The following is a 17,722-nucleotide window of genomic DNA, read 5'->3' as shown; positions in this document are numbered from 1 at the left end:
CACAAAGCTGACTGTCTGAATCTAACACTTTTAAAGATGTTTGGTCGCATATATTTTCAGTTGTATATTTTTAAAAGAGTATACAAGTCATTGTCTAGCATTGATTCTAAGAGGGACTGCAACTGGAAGTAGGGAGCAACCAACCTCGCCCTCTCGCAGCAAGCTTTCCACCTTTGAGCCGCACAACAAAAGCAGCAATATGACACAAGCCCTCAACCGCAGGACCATTTGTTAGTGTCTCTCCCCTCTTCTGTGCCTCCAGGCTTCTTCCTTAAATCCTCAGTTTTCCTTCTTCAGTTTTCAAGAACATAATGCGCCTTCTTGGCAGCTCTCTGGGAAGATATTCCTGGGCACTCAGTGTCCCGTCTGTTCATCCACTTTGCTTTAAAATGTTGTAAAAGCTCCATGATGTAAACATCTGTAAATGCGTTTTGACTCTTTCTTTGAAATGACTGGGTTGACATTAATATGTAACTTTTGGCAGCGGGATTACGGGTGTCTTCTTTCACTCCGGTTTTCCATTTACTGTAATCTTTTCTTAATGAATAGAGTATCTCTTCCTCTCTTTCCGTAGTGCTACAGTTGATAGAGCAGCACATACTGTACTGTAGCTTCTGTAGATTGGTCTTATTGTAGAGGTCAGTGTCTGTTTTTCTAATAGAATCTTCTCTCTCCTTCTTTTCACCCTTCCCAATCCCATCCCTGTTGCACTTAACCATCCACCTCCCCCTCCTCCCTCACCATCGTCCTGCATTTTTAACGCATTAACCTTATTTCTTCCTCTGCGTCCCTCCCCACGTCCTGTTTTGGCTCCACTGTCTGATCCACCACGCTTCACATTCCGTTTTAATTTGCTCATTTTAATTTTTTGTGCGCATGCATGTTGGGTTTTATGGCCTGATGTCCTGACCCTGTAGACCCCGATGTTGACCTGTACGACCTCTTACATGCTCCATACACCCCAGTACCAGACCCTCTCCCCATGATGCCGCCGGTGGGCGTTCAGGCGTCGGTGCTGAGCCACGACACCATCAAGGTGACCTGGGCCGACAACTCGCTGCCCAAGAGCCAAAAGGTTACAGATAACCGCTACTACACAGTGCGATGGAAGACCAACATCCCTGCCAACACTAAAGTGAAGGTAAGAGATTCTTCTTTCGCATGATTGCATTCAGTTTATCAGATTTACAATTCGACATCAGTTCTTTAACCAAAGCAGGTTTAGTTAGACTTTTATTGTTTTTGGGTTTTTTTAATCTTTGGAGCTCATTCAACTGTTTCTGGTTCAGTTCAACGCTTTCAAATAAGCAACACATTTAGCACGGAGAACAAGTCAAATCAGATCGCTGTGTCCAAACATTAGTGATGCAGCAATATAGTACGATTTCAGTTTATTTCTGTGCATCCCTTCATATTCGTATTGATGCGCTGAAAATAAAAAGTGATGTCATATGAGGGCATATATAATTAAGTATTCCCACAGCAGCTCCCAAGCTCGGGGGCAGCATGGTATTTGTACAAGTGTGATGATCTGTTTTCATTCAACCTTTGAAGGGCTATAAAGAGGACCTGATCCTCTGCTCTGCACTTTTATGATCATCAGAACTCAGAACTTGCTCTTACATGATTGGTCGTCCTGTTCGTTAGGCTCGTTACTCTTACATGAAGTTAGCTTTTTTTTAAAACAGCTGGATTCTGAGTAGAAGTCTTTGTGTTATCAATGGCTGGAGTAAACAGTCCTTTAGCAGCTACTTTGTCAAGCAGAAGAGCAGCTGGTGCGTTTGTTTACAGTGCAGCCTCACACACTCATGTTCCTTTCATAAAGAAGCCTGTCAGCAACTGGTTTTCCCCCCATCTTTCCACAAGCAGCTACAGTCTGATTCCTTTCTGCGCTGGATGAAAATACAAAAAGTTGGTCAGTTACGTCCATAGGAAGTCAGACGTGTGCAGCTCCATCGCTCCTTTCAGTTTTAAAAAAGCTGATTCATTGAGATATTAGTTTGAGTTAGCAATAGCTTAACTTAGAATGACTCAGAAGAGCGATCAGCAAAGGGCGAGGGTGAAAGCAAACACTGGATCATATGATGCTGCATTTCCTGTAAAATTTAAATCAAGCAGGTGGTTAAGGCAGATCCCGAAACTAACAGACATTGGCACAGAATTGGATTAATCAATTAATCGCTTGAACAGCACCCTTTGAGTTGAAGCAGTTCAACGACTGGCAGGATTGCAAACGTAAGTGGCCAAACAAATAGTCATGAACATGAGAAATGAAAATGAGGGAGTAACAATGTCAAGAGATGTATACAAAGATAGTGAGTGATTGTACTTGAACAGCTCAGCTAAACTAAACTTCATTTGAGGAATTTAAACAAGCAGATTTTCCTGTGTTAAAAAAAAAATTTGTTTTGGTTTGTTACAAAATCCTAACAATAGTTCTTCATCAGTGAAGAACACCACATGAGAATCGTACATTTATTTACTGGGATTAGTGTCCAACAGATGCAAATCAAGAGGCACTCTCTCTGAAGAGTTAAAATATTTGTAGTGACTGTGAGCCAAGCCTTGAACAGGCTGTTTGAGATTCCGATTCCAATTCCTGAGCTGCAGCTCAATTATGATGATTACTTGTCTCCAAATAATAGAGCACAGCGGATGTGTGTGTGTGTGTGTGTGTGTGTGTGGTCCTTGTATCATGCATGTGTGCAAACCTGTGACCGAGCAGAGCTCAGATAAAGGCCGGCGTTTCCCGATAAATTATTCAACAAGGACGAGGCGAACTGAGAACTAGAAAAAGAGAGCGTAGATCTGATGGTGCATTCTCCATACCGCCACCTTGAAAGGTGTATGCACAAACGTACGGAGACTCAGTATCCAGGTCTTGCACCGGATGCTGGCACCCAGTGTTTTTTGTTTGAGGCTTCCATTGAACTGCAAAGGTTTGTTGTCACTCAAAGTGAAATGGAGGGAGAATTTGAGCGATGCCTTGTTACACAGCAGATTCATTAACACAATGTAAATCCACAACAGTACAGATATATGGAGTACTGCTCAGCTTGCTGCCATGAATGGATGCTTAAAACGTTTTGTGTCACTGAGGCTCATCACCAATCTAATATATTATGATGTCTATTAGAGAGGCTCTGAAACTTTACAGTACATCGTGTATGTAAACATAGCTGTACTCAAGAGGTATACCAGCAGTAAAGCCTTCACCTTAATGCCTCCCTTAGTGCAAGTCCACAGACACGCTTGTACATTATTGAAGGGATGACTGCTCTCTAACAGGCTGCATGGTTCTAAAGAACAGGGTGTTTTCATTTCCTATCCTACTGCCCTCTGTTTGACAGCCCCCAATGGAGAGCTGCACTTCTGCCATAGCACGCAACATTATAGACAGGACACTGGAGAACCTGACTCTGTGCTGCTACGACTACTTTTTTTCTCATGCTGGTTCATCCCAGTGGAGCTCGAGATAAATGTTGCGTAACTTCAGATTCTAAATAGTTCACTAGCGCTTAATAACGTATACAGATGTTTTGTAAATGATGCACTTTCTTTGTGGCACTGTGCACTCAGTCCATTGCAAAAGTCTTGCAATAAAACCCCACTTCATGAAGGTTTTAATGTTCAGGATATTAGTTGGTGGTTAACAATGTAATTTATTTTTAAATTGACAGGTTTTGTTTTTTTTTGCTTTTGTTGTTTACCTGCCATATTTACTCTCAATGATGTAAATAGGCCCTGTTTTGGCTGTAACTGTGAGGTTGAATTAATACCTCTTCGGAACAGCTGCAACAAAAACCCAAGCATTATAAACACGGAAATTATTGCGGGACTGTTTCATCAGACCTTACTCATTTTAGCAAGGCATACCTAATAAAGTGAAAACTGAGTATTTCGTATAAACATGATTGAAACCATCAAAAGATGGAAAGGATGTGGTTCCAAACACTGGATAGTGCACATAATGCCTCGTGAATGTGAATGCTTCACACTGGTAATTTATTTTAGAACTAAAACAGGTCTTACTGATCTGTGGAGCTGGTTTTATACTTGAAGGAGCATTTAAATGATTCTGAAACGCCGCCTTGCTTCAGCTTCTCAGTCGTGAATGTTTTTGTTCTCTCTGAGATTGAAACTTGACGTGTTTAGTGTTTGGATTGTTAGTCTGGAAAAGCAAGACATCTGCAGGTGTTATTCAGTTAGTAAAAATCACACAGCTCTATTCTTTTCTCTGCCGGAAAACAGTTTCCAGGGTTGTTCGGCGGCTCTGCCGTCTCACAAACTGATTTCTTGTTTGCCGCTTTTGCTCGTTTTTCCCCAGATGGTCAACACCACCAACCTGAGCTACACGGTGCCAGATCTGAAGCCCAACACGCTGTACGAATTCTCCGTCATGGTGACCAAAGGCCGCCGTGTCAGCACATGGAGCATGACAGCCCAGGGCACCACCTTTGAGACCAGTAGGAGCACTGCAGACACGCAGACACAAACAACCGCGCATAAACACACACAGCACATACATGAGTACAAAGACACGAACACGACACCTACGGTGTAACGAGCCCCCCTGGCTGGCTCAGGAGTGACATTGTACTTCTTGCCGACCAAGGAAGGAGGAGGGGCAATGCTTGAAGATTATCAAGCAAGCTGTGACTCCACAGTGTAGTCCAGTAAAAACCAAAGACTGCCATTAACCCAAACAGTGAAAAGTAACTAAAATAGAAATTAAGGAAAACTGCAGCAAAGTTGGGGATTAATTGCAGGTGATAATTTAAGGAGAGTAGGTAGGGACTAACCATTCTTCCAAAATGTAATAATATTAATAGAAATACAGTTTATATTAAACTCTGGACCAGGTGTCTCAGCCTGAAGAGCAGTAAAAAATTCATGGATACAGTCATTCTCCCTTAGACTACTTTTGGCTGGTCTTTCATTCAGGAGGGGTAGCCTGTTTGAAAAGCCATAAACTCCCTTTGTGTGTGTGGGTTTGTTTGTTTTTTTTAAAAAAGCTGGCTGCATAACTAACAGGTAATCAACCAACAAGCAAACTCTCAGTACCTGTACGACTTTAGCTCTGTGGGTGAGCAGGCAACCATATGGCCAGAAGCCAGTGGCCCAGGTTCGAATCCAACCTGGGGCCCTTTGCAGCGTCTCCTACCCCCTCTCTCTGCTTTCCTGTCTGTCTCCACTATCGCTATCAAATAAAGGCAAAATGCCAAAAAAAAGATAATATTTAAAAAAATAATAACCTGCTTTGAGATTACTAAAAGAAAAACAATTTCTTTTAATCTCTTGCATAAATATTTTTGAGTTTTCTAAAGGAAAGGTGAACAGCGTTTTTATTTCAGCCCACCCGGGGTTTGTCTCACAGCTGAGGAAATGGATGCTATTGTGTGCGTGTGCATCATCAACACACCCACACACACACACACAAGTATAGTATATAAAAACTGTAGCTTTTTAGTCCAGGGGGAATACTATCAGCATAAAACTTTCCACATTTTATTTATATCCTGAAATGAAAGTTAGTAGTAGGAACATGTGCATGTGTGTTATTTAACCTTCTCATCAGCTCGAACAATGTCTCGTCTCCATCCCTGTCACAGCTCCCAGCTCCGCCCCGAAGGATGTGACTGTGGTGAGCAAAGAGAACAAACCACGCACCATAATTGTCAACTGGCAGCCTCCCTCTGAGGCCAATGGAAAAATCACTGGTGAGCCCCAAAGCCTCTCTTGTCCTTCACACAGATTTCTCACTACTTATTATTTTGACCATTTTGTAGCATCTCTGCACTGCAATGGACTCACATTTAGGTGAAGAATTGATGTGCAGATTGTGAATATGTCTGGGAGCTGTCTGATCACCCAGCTGCAGACTGATATTTTTTCTGTAAAAGTAGATATCTTTCAGAAAAGTATGTAAATGCATCACTCATGCTCTCCTGTTGGGGCTCTTAAGAATAAAAACAATATCCGTGATCTTACTTTAAAACTACATTTTAAACAATTGCTCGTTGTTCTTGGCGTCTTCTTTTGTAGGCTATATCATCTACTACAGTACAGATGTAAACGCCGTGGTCCACGACTGGGTTATCGAACCAGTGGTGGGCAATCGTCTGACTCACCAGATCCAGGAGCTAACGCTGGACACCACCTACTACTTCAAGATTCAGGCCCGAAACTCAAAAGGCATGGGCCCCATGTCTGAGCCCGTGCAGTTCCGCACTCCAAAAAGTAAGTTTATGTGACGCACGTTTTTCACATGGCAGCATTTACAGACTGTTAAACAAAGTCAAAGGTCCATCGGTTAAATAGACGTTTAAGCTCTCTAACAAAAAGAAATGAGGACTGTGAGATGTTTAGTCATCACGTAGCTTTATGCATGTGTAAATAGGCAGCTCTTGGCTAACATATACACAGTACACAGCTTCCATAGCTGCCGTTATGTCAGGGCTTTGGGTTAGTCGTGGTGTTACTCTGCCCTCAGCTGTCTAAAAATCAACAAATGGGCCTTCAAGATTTTTGTTTTCTCAGACACAGTGACCGTCCTCGGATTGCACCGGCGTATTTATGTGATGTGATTTAAATTACAGATGGATTTTTTCCATAGAACATTCAACACATCATATAAGCTTAAATACATTTTATTCCAAACACCTTTGAGCACTTTTTCTATTGCTGCGTGAAACTCGTGAGCTATAACAAGGATGCTTTTCAAACCTTCTTGATTAATTTGGCTTGGGCTGCTAACTGATGAGTCTGCTAAGCAAATGTTGTAAAGAATATTGTAGGTTCAGTTTGTTTCTGCTTCTTACGGCTGATTTAGGTTTTAGCTGAATATATTTCATAAGCATCCACTCTTTTTAGAGAATGCTAATATTTAGGGCATAAAGTCAGTGTGTGTTGACTGTAGGAAGGTATTATATATATCAGTGTGTGTTTTAACTTCTGTATATGTTTTTCAATATACTTTCCTCTAATGTCAGTCTGGTTGTTTCTAGCATACTCTGTTTGGCTGCTGTCTGGTTTTCCTACTGGTTTTCCTTCCTATAGTTTTGCCCCTCTCTTCCTCCTCCTCACAATCCCCATCTCTCACTTTATTTCTGTCTCCCTCGCTGCTGTTTTCAGCTAACCACTTTTTTGCTTTTTATTGTCTCTCCCTCTCTGCTCTCCCTTGGCCTGTTAAGCTGAGTCCTCTGACAAAATGGCTAATGACCAAGGTAAACTCGCTCTCCACACTTTATCACTGCTGGACCGCACCCCCTAATGTTTCTCTTTTTCCAAGGACCATCTTCTACGCCAATTTAAAAAAAAAAAAGAAAGAAGGAAAGAAAAACTTAGTCCGTGTGACTGTGCTTGTGTAGTTTTTAAGATAATAAACATTTGACAGGCTCTATGTGGTGATAGAAAAGACCATTAGAATGACTTTTTGTTTTTCACCTATCTTGATTCAGCCTCAAATCTCACACCAAAGATGGGACCTTCAGGAAACCAACCTCCACGGGACCCTGTTCCACCAAGTAAGATTATAATTCCTCCTGCCTTATTTAGTGCTCATGCTCAGTTGTCATGTTGTCAGACACTACAGTCGTGCTGTAACCTGGACAAAGTTTCCCAAAAGTGTCCCCACGACTGAACAATGTAACTCAACCAACTCTTAGAAATGATCATAGACTAATAATTTATCACTTAGACGTGACTTATAAGTAACTATAGCCTCATATTTGTTTCAGTACAAATTTAAAACTATTTATTCTGATCTTGCATTTAATTTTTTTTTCTGTTGAAGTTCATACAGACATTAATGCGTAAAAGTTTGCACTCTAACTTTGATTTTCTCTTGCCGAGGAATTAAAGATGGGGAAAATCATATCCTGGTCATTGTCATAATCATCTCAGTGGGAGCCTTCACCATCATAGTGGTGGTAGTGGGGGCTTTCCTGTGCACGCGGCGCACCACATCCCACCAGAAAAAGTAAGACGCACTGTCCCGCTTTTACATTGCATGCTCTCTTTCTGTCTCTTTGTAATATAGATCTTCTCACTCTGTTTTATTAACCTACAGATCAGCTCCCTCCAGTATCTTTGACTGTTTTGCTGCTGTCGCTAACAGCTCTGTGTTCTCTCTGATAGAAAGCGGGCTGCCTCAAAATCTTCCAACGGCTCTCACAAATACAAGGGGAACTCCAAAGACCTGAAGCCACCCGATCTTTGGATTCACCACGAGAGGCTGGAGCTTAAACCCATGGACAAGTCGCCAGACCCCAACCCAGTCATGACTGAAACCCCCATTCCCCGCACCTCACAGGACATCACCCCTGCTGACAGCGGATTGGAGAGCAACCCCCACCTGCAGCAGAGGCGCAACTCCTACCGTGGTCAGTCTTGCTCAAGGCGGAGACTTAAAATGTGATGTTTTGGGAAAAGGGATGAAAGCGAAATGCCACCCTTGCTGCCTGAGCTTACATGCATAATAACATTGAGTAGACCTCTCTAGTTTGGCTGCAGACAGAAAACTACATTTTAAGAGTGTGACTTAAAAAAACGATGATTTTCAGGTAGGAATGAGGTAATATCCTCAGGTTTGCTTTCAGGAGGTTGCTGGAGGAGTCCTGAAGAGGTTTTTGTGTCATGAGTCAACACCTGTTCAATTTCTGTTGTTTTCCCGTGATTATCATGCAAAACATTTCATGCTTTTCATACATGCTGCCCATTACTCGTCATGATGCAGGTTTCTGCAAGTACAGTAAAGCTACTCAATGTAACTGTGACATTTAAAGATACAATCAAAACCCAATTAGTGCATTGATTAAGGATCCTGAGATCAGACGGATCGTTAATAAAAGGGGGGAAAAAAACGACAATCAATAGGGTAGCAGCTCTTTCTGATTGGCTGGTGTCCACCGTACCTTTTAGGCCACGAATCAGAGGACAGCATGTCTACACTAGCAGGCCGACGAGGGATGAGGCCTAAAATGATGATGCCTTTTGATGCGCAGCCGCCTCAGCGTAAGTGTGTGCGTGTGTGTGTGTGTGTTTGTGCAGTCGATTTGGAAACTCCTCACAAAACAATATGAAACTAGAGCACACAAAGTCTTAAGTTAACAACTTCCAAATGTTCCTTGTGGTTGTCTAATTAGAAAACATTTCATGCTTCTCGTGACATGTTAATGTTTCTGGGGATTTTTTGGTTTAGTGACTAAGCTGACAGAGAATATTGAAGTGTGTGTGTGTCACAGAAAACTGCATGTGTACATCTCATCGTCATCATCCTCATCACCAGTTGGTTAAACATCTTGTTGTGTTTGTGTGTCCGTGTATTCATGTCCATTTCCATTCACAGCCGTGATTAGCGCTCACCCCATCCATTCCCTCGATAACCATCACCACTATTATCACATGGGCAGCCTGTCGTCGGCGACACGCAGCTACCTCTACCACCAGGGCAGCGGGTACCCACGCCCGCACACCTGCACCCCCATCTCTCATCTAGACAGGGTGGACTCCACAGGTGAGACACTGCCCCCTGCTGGACAGCACGAGGAATAACAAAGAGGACAAGGGCACTCTTACCTTATGTCATAACCACTCACAGATTTGTCATTTGCTTATTCATTCCCATGCCGCTACCACCTTATGTTCATATTTGAGTTCTCCATAGTGTTACTAACCACTGTTGCTTTCCTTCCTAACATACTGGCTGTGCTCTTTACCAAGATAAACAAGGGAATGCAGTCGGATACACTATATTGCCAAAAGTATTCACACGTCTGCCTTCACATGGATATGAGCTTCTTAATGCATAGGATTTAATATATTGTTGCTCCACCCTATTGCAGCTTCAACTCTTCTGGGAAGGCTTTCGAAAAGGTTTAGGAGTGTTTCTTCTTCCAGAAGATCATTTGTGAGGTCGGACACTGTTATATGAGAAGACCTGACTTGCAGTCTCCGCTTTAATTCATCCTAAAGGTGTTCTGTGGGGTTGAGGTCAGGACTCTGTGCAGGGCAGTCAAGTTCTCATCCATGTCTTTTTGGGCTTTATGCGCTGGTGCGCAGTCATGTTGCAGGAAGGGAACAGGAACAGGAAGGGGCCGTCCCCAAACTGTTCCAAAAAAGTCAGGAGTATGAAATGGTACAAAATAGCTTTGTATGTCGAAGTATTAAGAGTTCCTTTCACTGGAACTGAGGGGCTGAGCCCAACTCCTAAAAAATACAACCGCACACCATAATCCCCACTCCACCAAACTTTACACTTGGCACAATGCAGTTAGACAAGTACCGTTCTCCTGGCCATGGAAACCCATTCCACGAAGCTCTCTACACACTGTTTTCGAGCTAATCTGAAAGTCACATGAAGTTTGGAGGTCTGTACCATGTCTAATCATTTCCATATTTTTATAGTAGCACAGTTGACTGTAGAATATTTCGCAGCGATGAAATTTCACGATTGGACTTGCACAGGTGGCACCCTATCACAGTACCTACGACTGAGCTCCTGAGAGCTGCCCACTCTTTCACAAATGTGTGTAGAAGAAGTCTTCATGTATAGGTGCTTGATTTTATACACCTGTGACCACAGAAGTGATTGGAACACCTGAACTGATCTGGATGTGTGAGTGAATACTTTTGGCAGTATAATGCACAAATAACTAGTTATAGTGAAAGAAAAATAGAAGGCTGAACTGGTGTTCAACTGACCTGAAGTCATTTATAAAGGTAGACCACAAGTTGCAGCTTCAGAAATGTTAAGATGTTTGCTTTTTATTGCTACTGAGCTTTTGAAATTATTTTCCTAGTTTCTTTTTATTTTATTTTTTTAACACTTAAGATGTTTGCATGCTCTTATTCATGTTTTGAGGAACCTGGATATTGCTATAGAACTGGGATACTGTGAGATGTAAACGCAAAGAAAAGACCACTGGGATAGGATGAACTGAAACCTGAGTTCATATGTATATTTACAGGATTCTAAATAAGACAGGTTTCTCAGCTTCTCCTGTACAGACTCACAAATAGAAAGTTCCATGACAGATATTTAGATTGGCGACAGCAAACCCAAAAATGAAAGCCTAAAATTCCAGCTTTAATTATTAATTATGACATTTTCTTGGTAACTTTCTACAAGCCGGTTGGCAGGCACTGGCATGCCGAAAAATGTTTTAATCCTGCAAACCCGTATTCTGACTGTCCCCACCTGCTGCCTCCTCTCCAGAGTCTGTGAGGAATACTCCCAGCTCTGAGCCCGCCCCTCCTGCCACCGCCTCCTCCCAAGCCTCCTGCCCCTCAGAGATCCTGGCTGACCCAGAGGGCAGCTACCACGGCTCCACCACCACAGAGGAGGAGCCTAGCTACTCCAGCAACCTGCCCCCACTCCGCTCAGCTCACCCGCATGCCCACGCCCACCCTCTCAAGAGCTTCGCTGTACCTGCAATCCCAGCCTCCAGCCACCCATCCTATGAGTCTCCCGCCCTGCCCAGCACTCCCCTGCTCGCTCAGACCGGTGAGCCCTCATATCACTGACACCCACCAAGCTAAACAGAGTTGAATCAGAATTTTTCTAACTAGCTCTTAAAAAGTCTTTGCGAGCTGAAAAAAAATTTTTTTTAAAGCACTGGTGTGTGTTGCGTTCACTGAGTGTAGTATTTTCGTGTGACCTTTCTTCACTCAGGGCCTCCCACTCACCCGCATGTTGTGAAAACAGCCTCCATCGGAACACTAGGAAGGACACGAACACCGATGGTGGTCACCGTGCCCAACGCCCCCGATGTACCAGAGACCAGCAAGATGCTAGAAGATGTAGACAGCGTGAGTACAGCGCCCCACACTGGCTGCTTGTAGTAAGGCAGTCTGATTTTTTTTTTTTTTTTTTTTTTTTTTTGGTAGGCCTGATGATGGTGGTGAATATTTGATATTATTTTTGCTGCTTCTTTTGGGTTGTTTTTTTAAATGATACCAATCACATTCCTTCCAAATCCATGTCAGGTTTACTTTGGGCACTGGATGATACAGTTACTTTCAGCTGAACATTGGTTTTAACCACATTTTCTGTTTGTTCTCTCTCTCTCTGTTTTTCTTTTTTTGTATTCTTTCCAAATTCAATCTCACCATGTTTTTACTTTCTCTTTTTTTTGTGGCGTTGTCGGCTCTCCTTTGGTCATTTCATTTAACCGTTAACTACCGATCTTAACAAAAAAAACAAACAAACAAACCCATAACTGGAATGATTTTTAATTTTTTGCCATTGAACCTTCTCTCTGCCTTGATTGGCTGTTGACCGTATGTTGGTGTTGGCTTCTCTTGGTTTTTTTCCTCGACGTCATGCTTTTGTCTGCTGCCTCTTTCTGTTTTTGTCCTTTTCCGACCCTTCAGTTTCATTGATCCACCCAGCCCCCCCCCCCCCCCCCCCTCCAGCTCACCTCACCCATGCGCCCCCTTTGCCAAACTCCTCCCTGTCCTCTGTGAAAGATCCCTGACTGATCCTCTCCTCTCCTTTCCTTTCCTCTGCTCTCTTCCTTCCCTCCTTCCAGGTGCTTGCCTCCCTCCCCCCCTGCCCCTCCCCCGCCCCCCGCAGTAACCCTGTTCCTCTCCCCCAGAGCTACGAGCCCGACGAGCTGACCGAGGAGATGGCCCACCTCGAGGGCCTGATGAAGGACCTGAACGCCATCACCACAGCGCCATGAGCATGCACTTGCACCAAAACACCACACACAGACAGACACACACACAACCACACACTCTCTGTCACCCCCCACACACACATACAGAAAGTCACACACCCTAAAGAAAAAAACACAACCAAACAATACAAAACAAATCAACAAAACCTTCGGAGCCAGAGGCTGCTGGACACAAAATGGCTTCTCATCCCCACGAAAAAGAAAAAAAAACTCTCGCGTCTCCCCCTGCAGAGAAAAACAAAACTTCCAGACTGAAACGTAGGAATTACTTTTTCCTTTTTTCCCCGGCTTACCTTGCTCAGTCTCAGGAAGGAGATTGCCATGTGAGGGAAGAAAAAGTGAGACAACTTCATCTTTATATGAAGAACCATTCTCAGAGACTATGAACTTTTAAAAAGGAAAAATAAAAACAAACAAACATTGGTCGCTTTCAACCGGAAGATTGTGAATTTTTTTTTTTTCCTCAGCAAAAATGGTAGTCATTTTTTTTTTGTTTGTTTGTTTGTTTTTCGGTGCCGAACACTCTCGCTTGAGACGGTTGATTCAGTGTCAAGTCCAAAAAATATGCTGGTTTTTGATGTATGGTGCTCATGCGGCACAGTCTACACACAGTGTTTGTTTGATTAGTGTTTTCTTTGTGCATTTTGTATATCTATTGGACAGTTTCAGTGAAGTGAACGTTGAATTTCAGCCTCCTCCTCCTCTTTACCAAGCCTACATTATTCATCAACTTGTCTTTTGTCTTTTACCCACGTGTCATATGACTTTTCATTGGGTTTTTTTATGTTATTGTATTATTTTTTACATAAATATCCTTATAAACATGTACATATGTTTTTTTGTTTGTTTGTTGATGTTTTTAATGTTTCCCATCATTTCATTATTTTTATTATTATTATTATTATTATTATTATTATTATTATTATTTGGGATGGAAGTGGGATAATGAATGAGTCCTGAAGCTCAGTTTTTCATATCAGCAGAGGAGAGAGAGACCTGGTGCGTTTCTACAGTACATTCTTCTCTGAGGTCGCGTTGCCACCCTTTGTACATGAAAGTGTTTTCCAGTTTTTGGTTTGTCACGGGAGCTCCGTTTAAAAAAACAAAAAAACAAAAACAAACAAAAAAAACCCTTACCAACGCGCAGGTATGTCGGCGCCGTGGAGACGACTCTGCTCTGCGTGGATGGTGTCACTCAGCTGTCACCATCGGCAGCTGCTTCTTCATCGTTCAGTGGGACTTGACAGGATCTCCTCGCAGGTCAGGGGTACCGAGGACTCAGGGCGCTGGTCCCCCACCCCACCTAAATGACAAAAAAAAACATCTACAGCAACAGTCGAGTTGTGTTTTATACCAGAAGTTAAGTCGAATGTGTGTTGTTTTTCCAAAAAAACAATATTTGGTTTCAAGCATCTGTACTGCTGAACCACGTGTGTGTGCGTGCATCCCCGATCCCCGGCAGCGCAGGAGTGTGTTTGCTGTTTTTCCATCACCGTGGTTCTTCTACAGATGTTATCAGATGCAAAGATGTTGGCCTTTTTGAAGGGGACTCCCAATTTGTTTTGTTTTTTTTACATGGTTTTGTATGAAGAAAAAAACGAAGCTTGTTCTATACACAAATCCAATATTTAAAAAAAAGGAGAAAAAAAAAAAGAAACTAGTTTTTCATTACTCTCTTACCCAAAGAAACTTGTCATTTGCGATCATAGTAATTTGCTCTACTTTTGTGAATACCATGTTTCTCATACATGTACATCGTCATGAATGTCAATATAACTGTAAGAGATTTTAACTATGGATACAAACAAGGAACAAGTTTTTGTGGGGCGGCACGTCGGGAGGGACCAGGGTGGGGGTTGACGGACAAAAGTGGGAGAAAGAGGAGCGGACTCCATTTGGGAAATAATCTATTGAGTTGTAAACAGTTGAACCTGTATTGCACTTTTTCACAATTTTTGGAAAGTACATTTCTTACATATCTTGTGTTTTAAATATCGAAAGCTGTTTGTGTAACGTAGTGTCCTAGGTAAGCAGCAGGCAGCTGGTCTTTTTTTTTTTCTTTTTTTTTTTAATGTTTATTATTATTATTATTTTTGTTTTTTGCTTCAGAGATGATATGGATTGAGCGGCCAGGCGGTTTATACTCTGCAGCTCACGATGAGGAATTCTGTTGTTGCTTGTTCATGTACAGAGCTTTCTTTGCTTTCTGTAGAAATGGAGAAAAAAAATCTGTGGCTTTTTAAAAAATGTCGGAAAAAATGTTTGGACAAAAAAAAGAGGAAAAAAAAGATGTTTTTTTTATTGGTGCTCCTATACATTGTGTATACAAACAATTATGAATACTAACAAAGTAACCGTGTCTGCTCGTCTTCTTTTCATCAGACATGACGCCCGACAGGCATCATTGGTATACATACATACTCCAGAGATGAGCGAACACCGAAGAGTCTCTAACCTTGGGCTTTACATATCTTTCGGTAAACGACAGGTCAAAGATTGCTATTCAGGCTTGATTTACAATATTGAAATCCTTCATTAAAAAAGCAGGGCAGCTGTCATTTCACCTCATAAATTTAACAATCCATAGAAAAGGACTGCCTATGTCAGTTTGTACTCTATCATGTGTTTATTATGAGATGGATTCACCTCACATGATAGGGAAAAACATTTGGGTTTTATTCAGTGTGAACCTGAATCTATGTACACGTGACAAAAATTCTTCCATCTATAGACGTGACAACATCCTGTATGTGAGGTCAGCTGACGGAAAGTCATTTTTTCCACAGTCAGTGCAGTTATGATGAAATTTCTCTATTTTTGCATTTTTAAAGCTGTGGATTTTACTTAAAAAAAACATGTCTATTAGTCATGCTTTTTGCTGTTTTCTGCAGCATTCGCAGCAAAACAAAAAAAGCAAAATAAAACTACTTGTTTTGATCTCCACTGAGAGGACAGTCCAAGCGTGCAAAGCCAGTATAAAACGCATTTGTAAGAGTGTGCATAAACTAGGTATTGGGAAATATTACGATCTGGCAAAGACATGTAGAAAAATGACCCACTAAAAAGAAAATATATAGGCTAAAAATACTTTACTCAAAGAGTTGTAAACTGTGATATCTTGTCTACAGGATATGCCCATAGGGTGCGAAAAGCCGACATTTGAGTTTGTCTATGTTCATCTCAGACCAGATAAATATTATATAGTCTAGATCAAGATGTCAAACATGAGGGTGGGGGCCAAAATCGGCCCAACAAAGGCTCGGGTTCAGCCCACTGTATAGCTTTGGAACAAGTGAAGGACGCTGAGGTTTTAGACTTTTAACTGTATTTTAATAGTTTTTTATAGCATTGCTGCGAATGAAGACCTCACTCATGAGTATTCATAAGGTAAAAGAAAAAAACAGGTTATTTCCTGTAAATTAACAAAAGCTTTGTTTTATAATTACAGAAAAGTCTGTGCAATGAGCTGTCTGTACAGTAACTTTTCTATATCATGTATAAAAACTGAGATATATTGTTGAAATTGCACGCTGACACAAAGGTGAGTTTAACATGTCCAGCCCACTTAACATCAAAGTGGGTTGCATGTGGCCCGTAATGTAAAATGAGTTTTACATCCCTGTTCTAGACATTTAAGAAACAAAGTGCCCTGAATTGCAGAACACCATCTTCTGCCTGACAGTCTCCTGCTACTGCTTCACTACTACTAAAACAGTCTAATGCAACAGTTCAGTACAAACACCCAACCTTCAGGTTAATAAGTTCAGTTTTTGCCCTCTGATCTAGCCACATAACACTGACATTTGATCATCAGCGGTCACGTGGTAAGTGCACTCCTATGGGAATTACACCTTTGAACAGGTAAAATCATGTCACCTGAATGTAGACCAGGAGTGTCAAACTAATTTTACATTGCGGGCCACATACAGCCCACTTGGATCTTAAGCGGCAGGACCAGTGAAACTGCCCTTTCTGTCAATGTAAAGAAGTCACACATTTAACTGTTTTTCTACATGTTAAAGAAAGAGCTTCTGTGACAAAGAAAGAACTCTGTCAGCATGACTCTTTGGACTTAAATTGTAAGATATAAATGTGTACAATTACAAGAGACTTTCTGGTAGCTTATTGCCCAGACTCTCCTTGTTGTGTGGTTGTTGTTTTAAAACTGTAGTCATAAAAAAACAGATTTCTATAGTAGAAAGTGGAAAAACAAACTTCCGTTTTTCACAACGTTACAGAGGTTTTATTACAGACATAGCTAAGCGTTTCGCAATTTGGTATAAATTTTGAAAGTTGAAATTTCTTTGGTGCTGAACTGTAGAAATTAGGCTTTCTTGTCAGATATAATTTGTGTGTGTGTGCGTGTGTGTGTGTGTGTGTGGGGCGGTGGTGAGGGCAGCGACCGACAACACTGTATACAACGGAAGATTGGTGCGTAATAAGCAAGCAAATAAGGCAGAAAATAGAGAATTTTCTTGGGAAACTATGGTCTTGAAGCACACTGAGAGATGGTGCTGTGAAGGAAGTGCGAATTTATGGGTGAAAACAAGGCAGGCAAAGTAAGTGGAAATTCATTACAGTGTTTTTCAAACGTGAAGTGTAGTGGTCTTGTTTTGCTGCTGGTTCAGTGAGTTTTGGTTGGAGGGTGACAAAACCTGCCGTTTCGGAATCTGTGGGATGTCAGCTTTTCACACCCTATGGGCATATCCTGTATAGGTGAGATCCGGGCTTTGTGTTTACATCTTTTTGCGGAATCTGTTTAGCTGCTTGTTAATCGTTAAGCCGTTTTTGCTTTTTTGGTGGTCTTTGGTCTTTGACGTTTCTGTGGATACCACACATGTCTATAATCAAATAACAGATCTGGCGGTACCTCATGTCCCTCTAGCTCCTGGTACCATGGGCATTGAGGTTCAAACAATCGAAATGCATTGTGGGAGATGTAGTTTACGGTCAGCATGCGCTTTTAAGCCGCATACAGTAAACTTTAAGTAAACTTTAACGGTCATGCACAAACTTTTGCGAGGAACATAAAATTACAT

General features: G+C 41.8%; 1 protein-coding gene across 8 annotated transcripts in view; it reads left to right on the top strand.

The window, feature by feature from the left end:
- Positions 1 to 15,037, top strand: part of neo1a (neogenin 1a) — a 160,227-nt gene extending 145,190 nt beyond the window's left edge. For 2 of the 8 annotated variants that reach the window (XM_080884016.1, XM_080884011.1), the window contains exons 17-29: positions 918 to 1,141; positions 4,328 to 4,466; positions 5,613 to 5,720; positions 6,046 to 6,240; positions 7,194 to 7,226; positions 7,461 to 7,526; positions 7,855 to 7,981; positions 8,140 to 8,384; positions 8,923 to 9,015; positions 9,350 to 9,517; positions 11,219 to 11,506; positions 11,675 to 11,811; positions 12,600 to 15,037. In XM_080884016.1, the coding sequence (XP_080740142.1) occupies positions 918 to 1,141; positions 4,328 to 4,466; positions 5,613 to 5,720; positions 6,046 to 6,240; positions 7,194 to 7,226; positions 7,461 to 7,526; positions 7,855 to 7,981; positions 8,140 to 8,384; positions 8,923 to 9,015; positions 9,350 to 9,517; positions 11,219 to 11,506; positions 11,675 to 11,811; positions 12,600 to 12,686 (1,910 nt within the window). In that variant the 3' untranslated portion in view covers positions 12,687 to 15,037. The remainder of the gene's footprint in view (positions 1 to 917; positions 1,142 to 4,327; positions 4,467 to 5,612; positions 5,721 to 6,045; positions 6,241 to 7,193; positions 7,227 to 7,460; positions 7,527 to 7,854; positions 7,982 to 8,139; positions 8,385 to 8,922; positions 9,016 to 9,349; positions 9,518 to 11,218; positions 11,507 to 11,674; positions 11,812 to 12,599) is intronic. The other 6 variants (XM_080884015.1, XM_080884017.1, XM_080884012.1 and 3 more) reach the window with 5 other exon arrangements.
- The last annotated feature ends 2,685 nt before the right edge of the window (positions 15,038 to 17,722 follow it).

This window comes from Rhamphochromis sp. 'chilingali' (assembly GCF_963969265.1).
Source record: "Rhamphochromis sp. 'chilingali' genome assembly, chromosome: 6".
In the NCBI taxonomy this organism is placed as follows: domain Eukaryota; kingdom Metazoa; phylum Chordata; class Actinopteri; order Cichliformes; family Cichlidae; genus Rhamphochromis; species Rhamphochromis sp. 'chilingali'.
The sequence above is the reverse complement of the archived record's forward strand: the minus strand, read 5'-3'. Positions and strand labels throughout refer to the sequence as shown.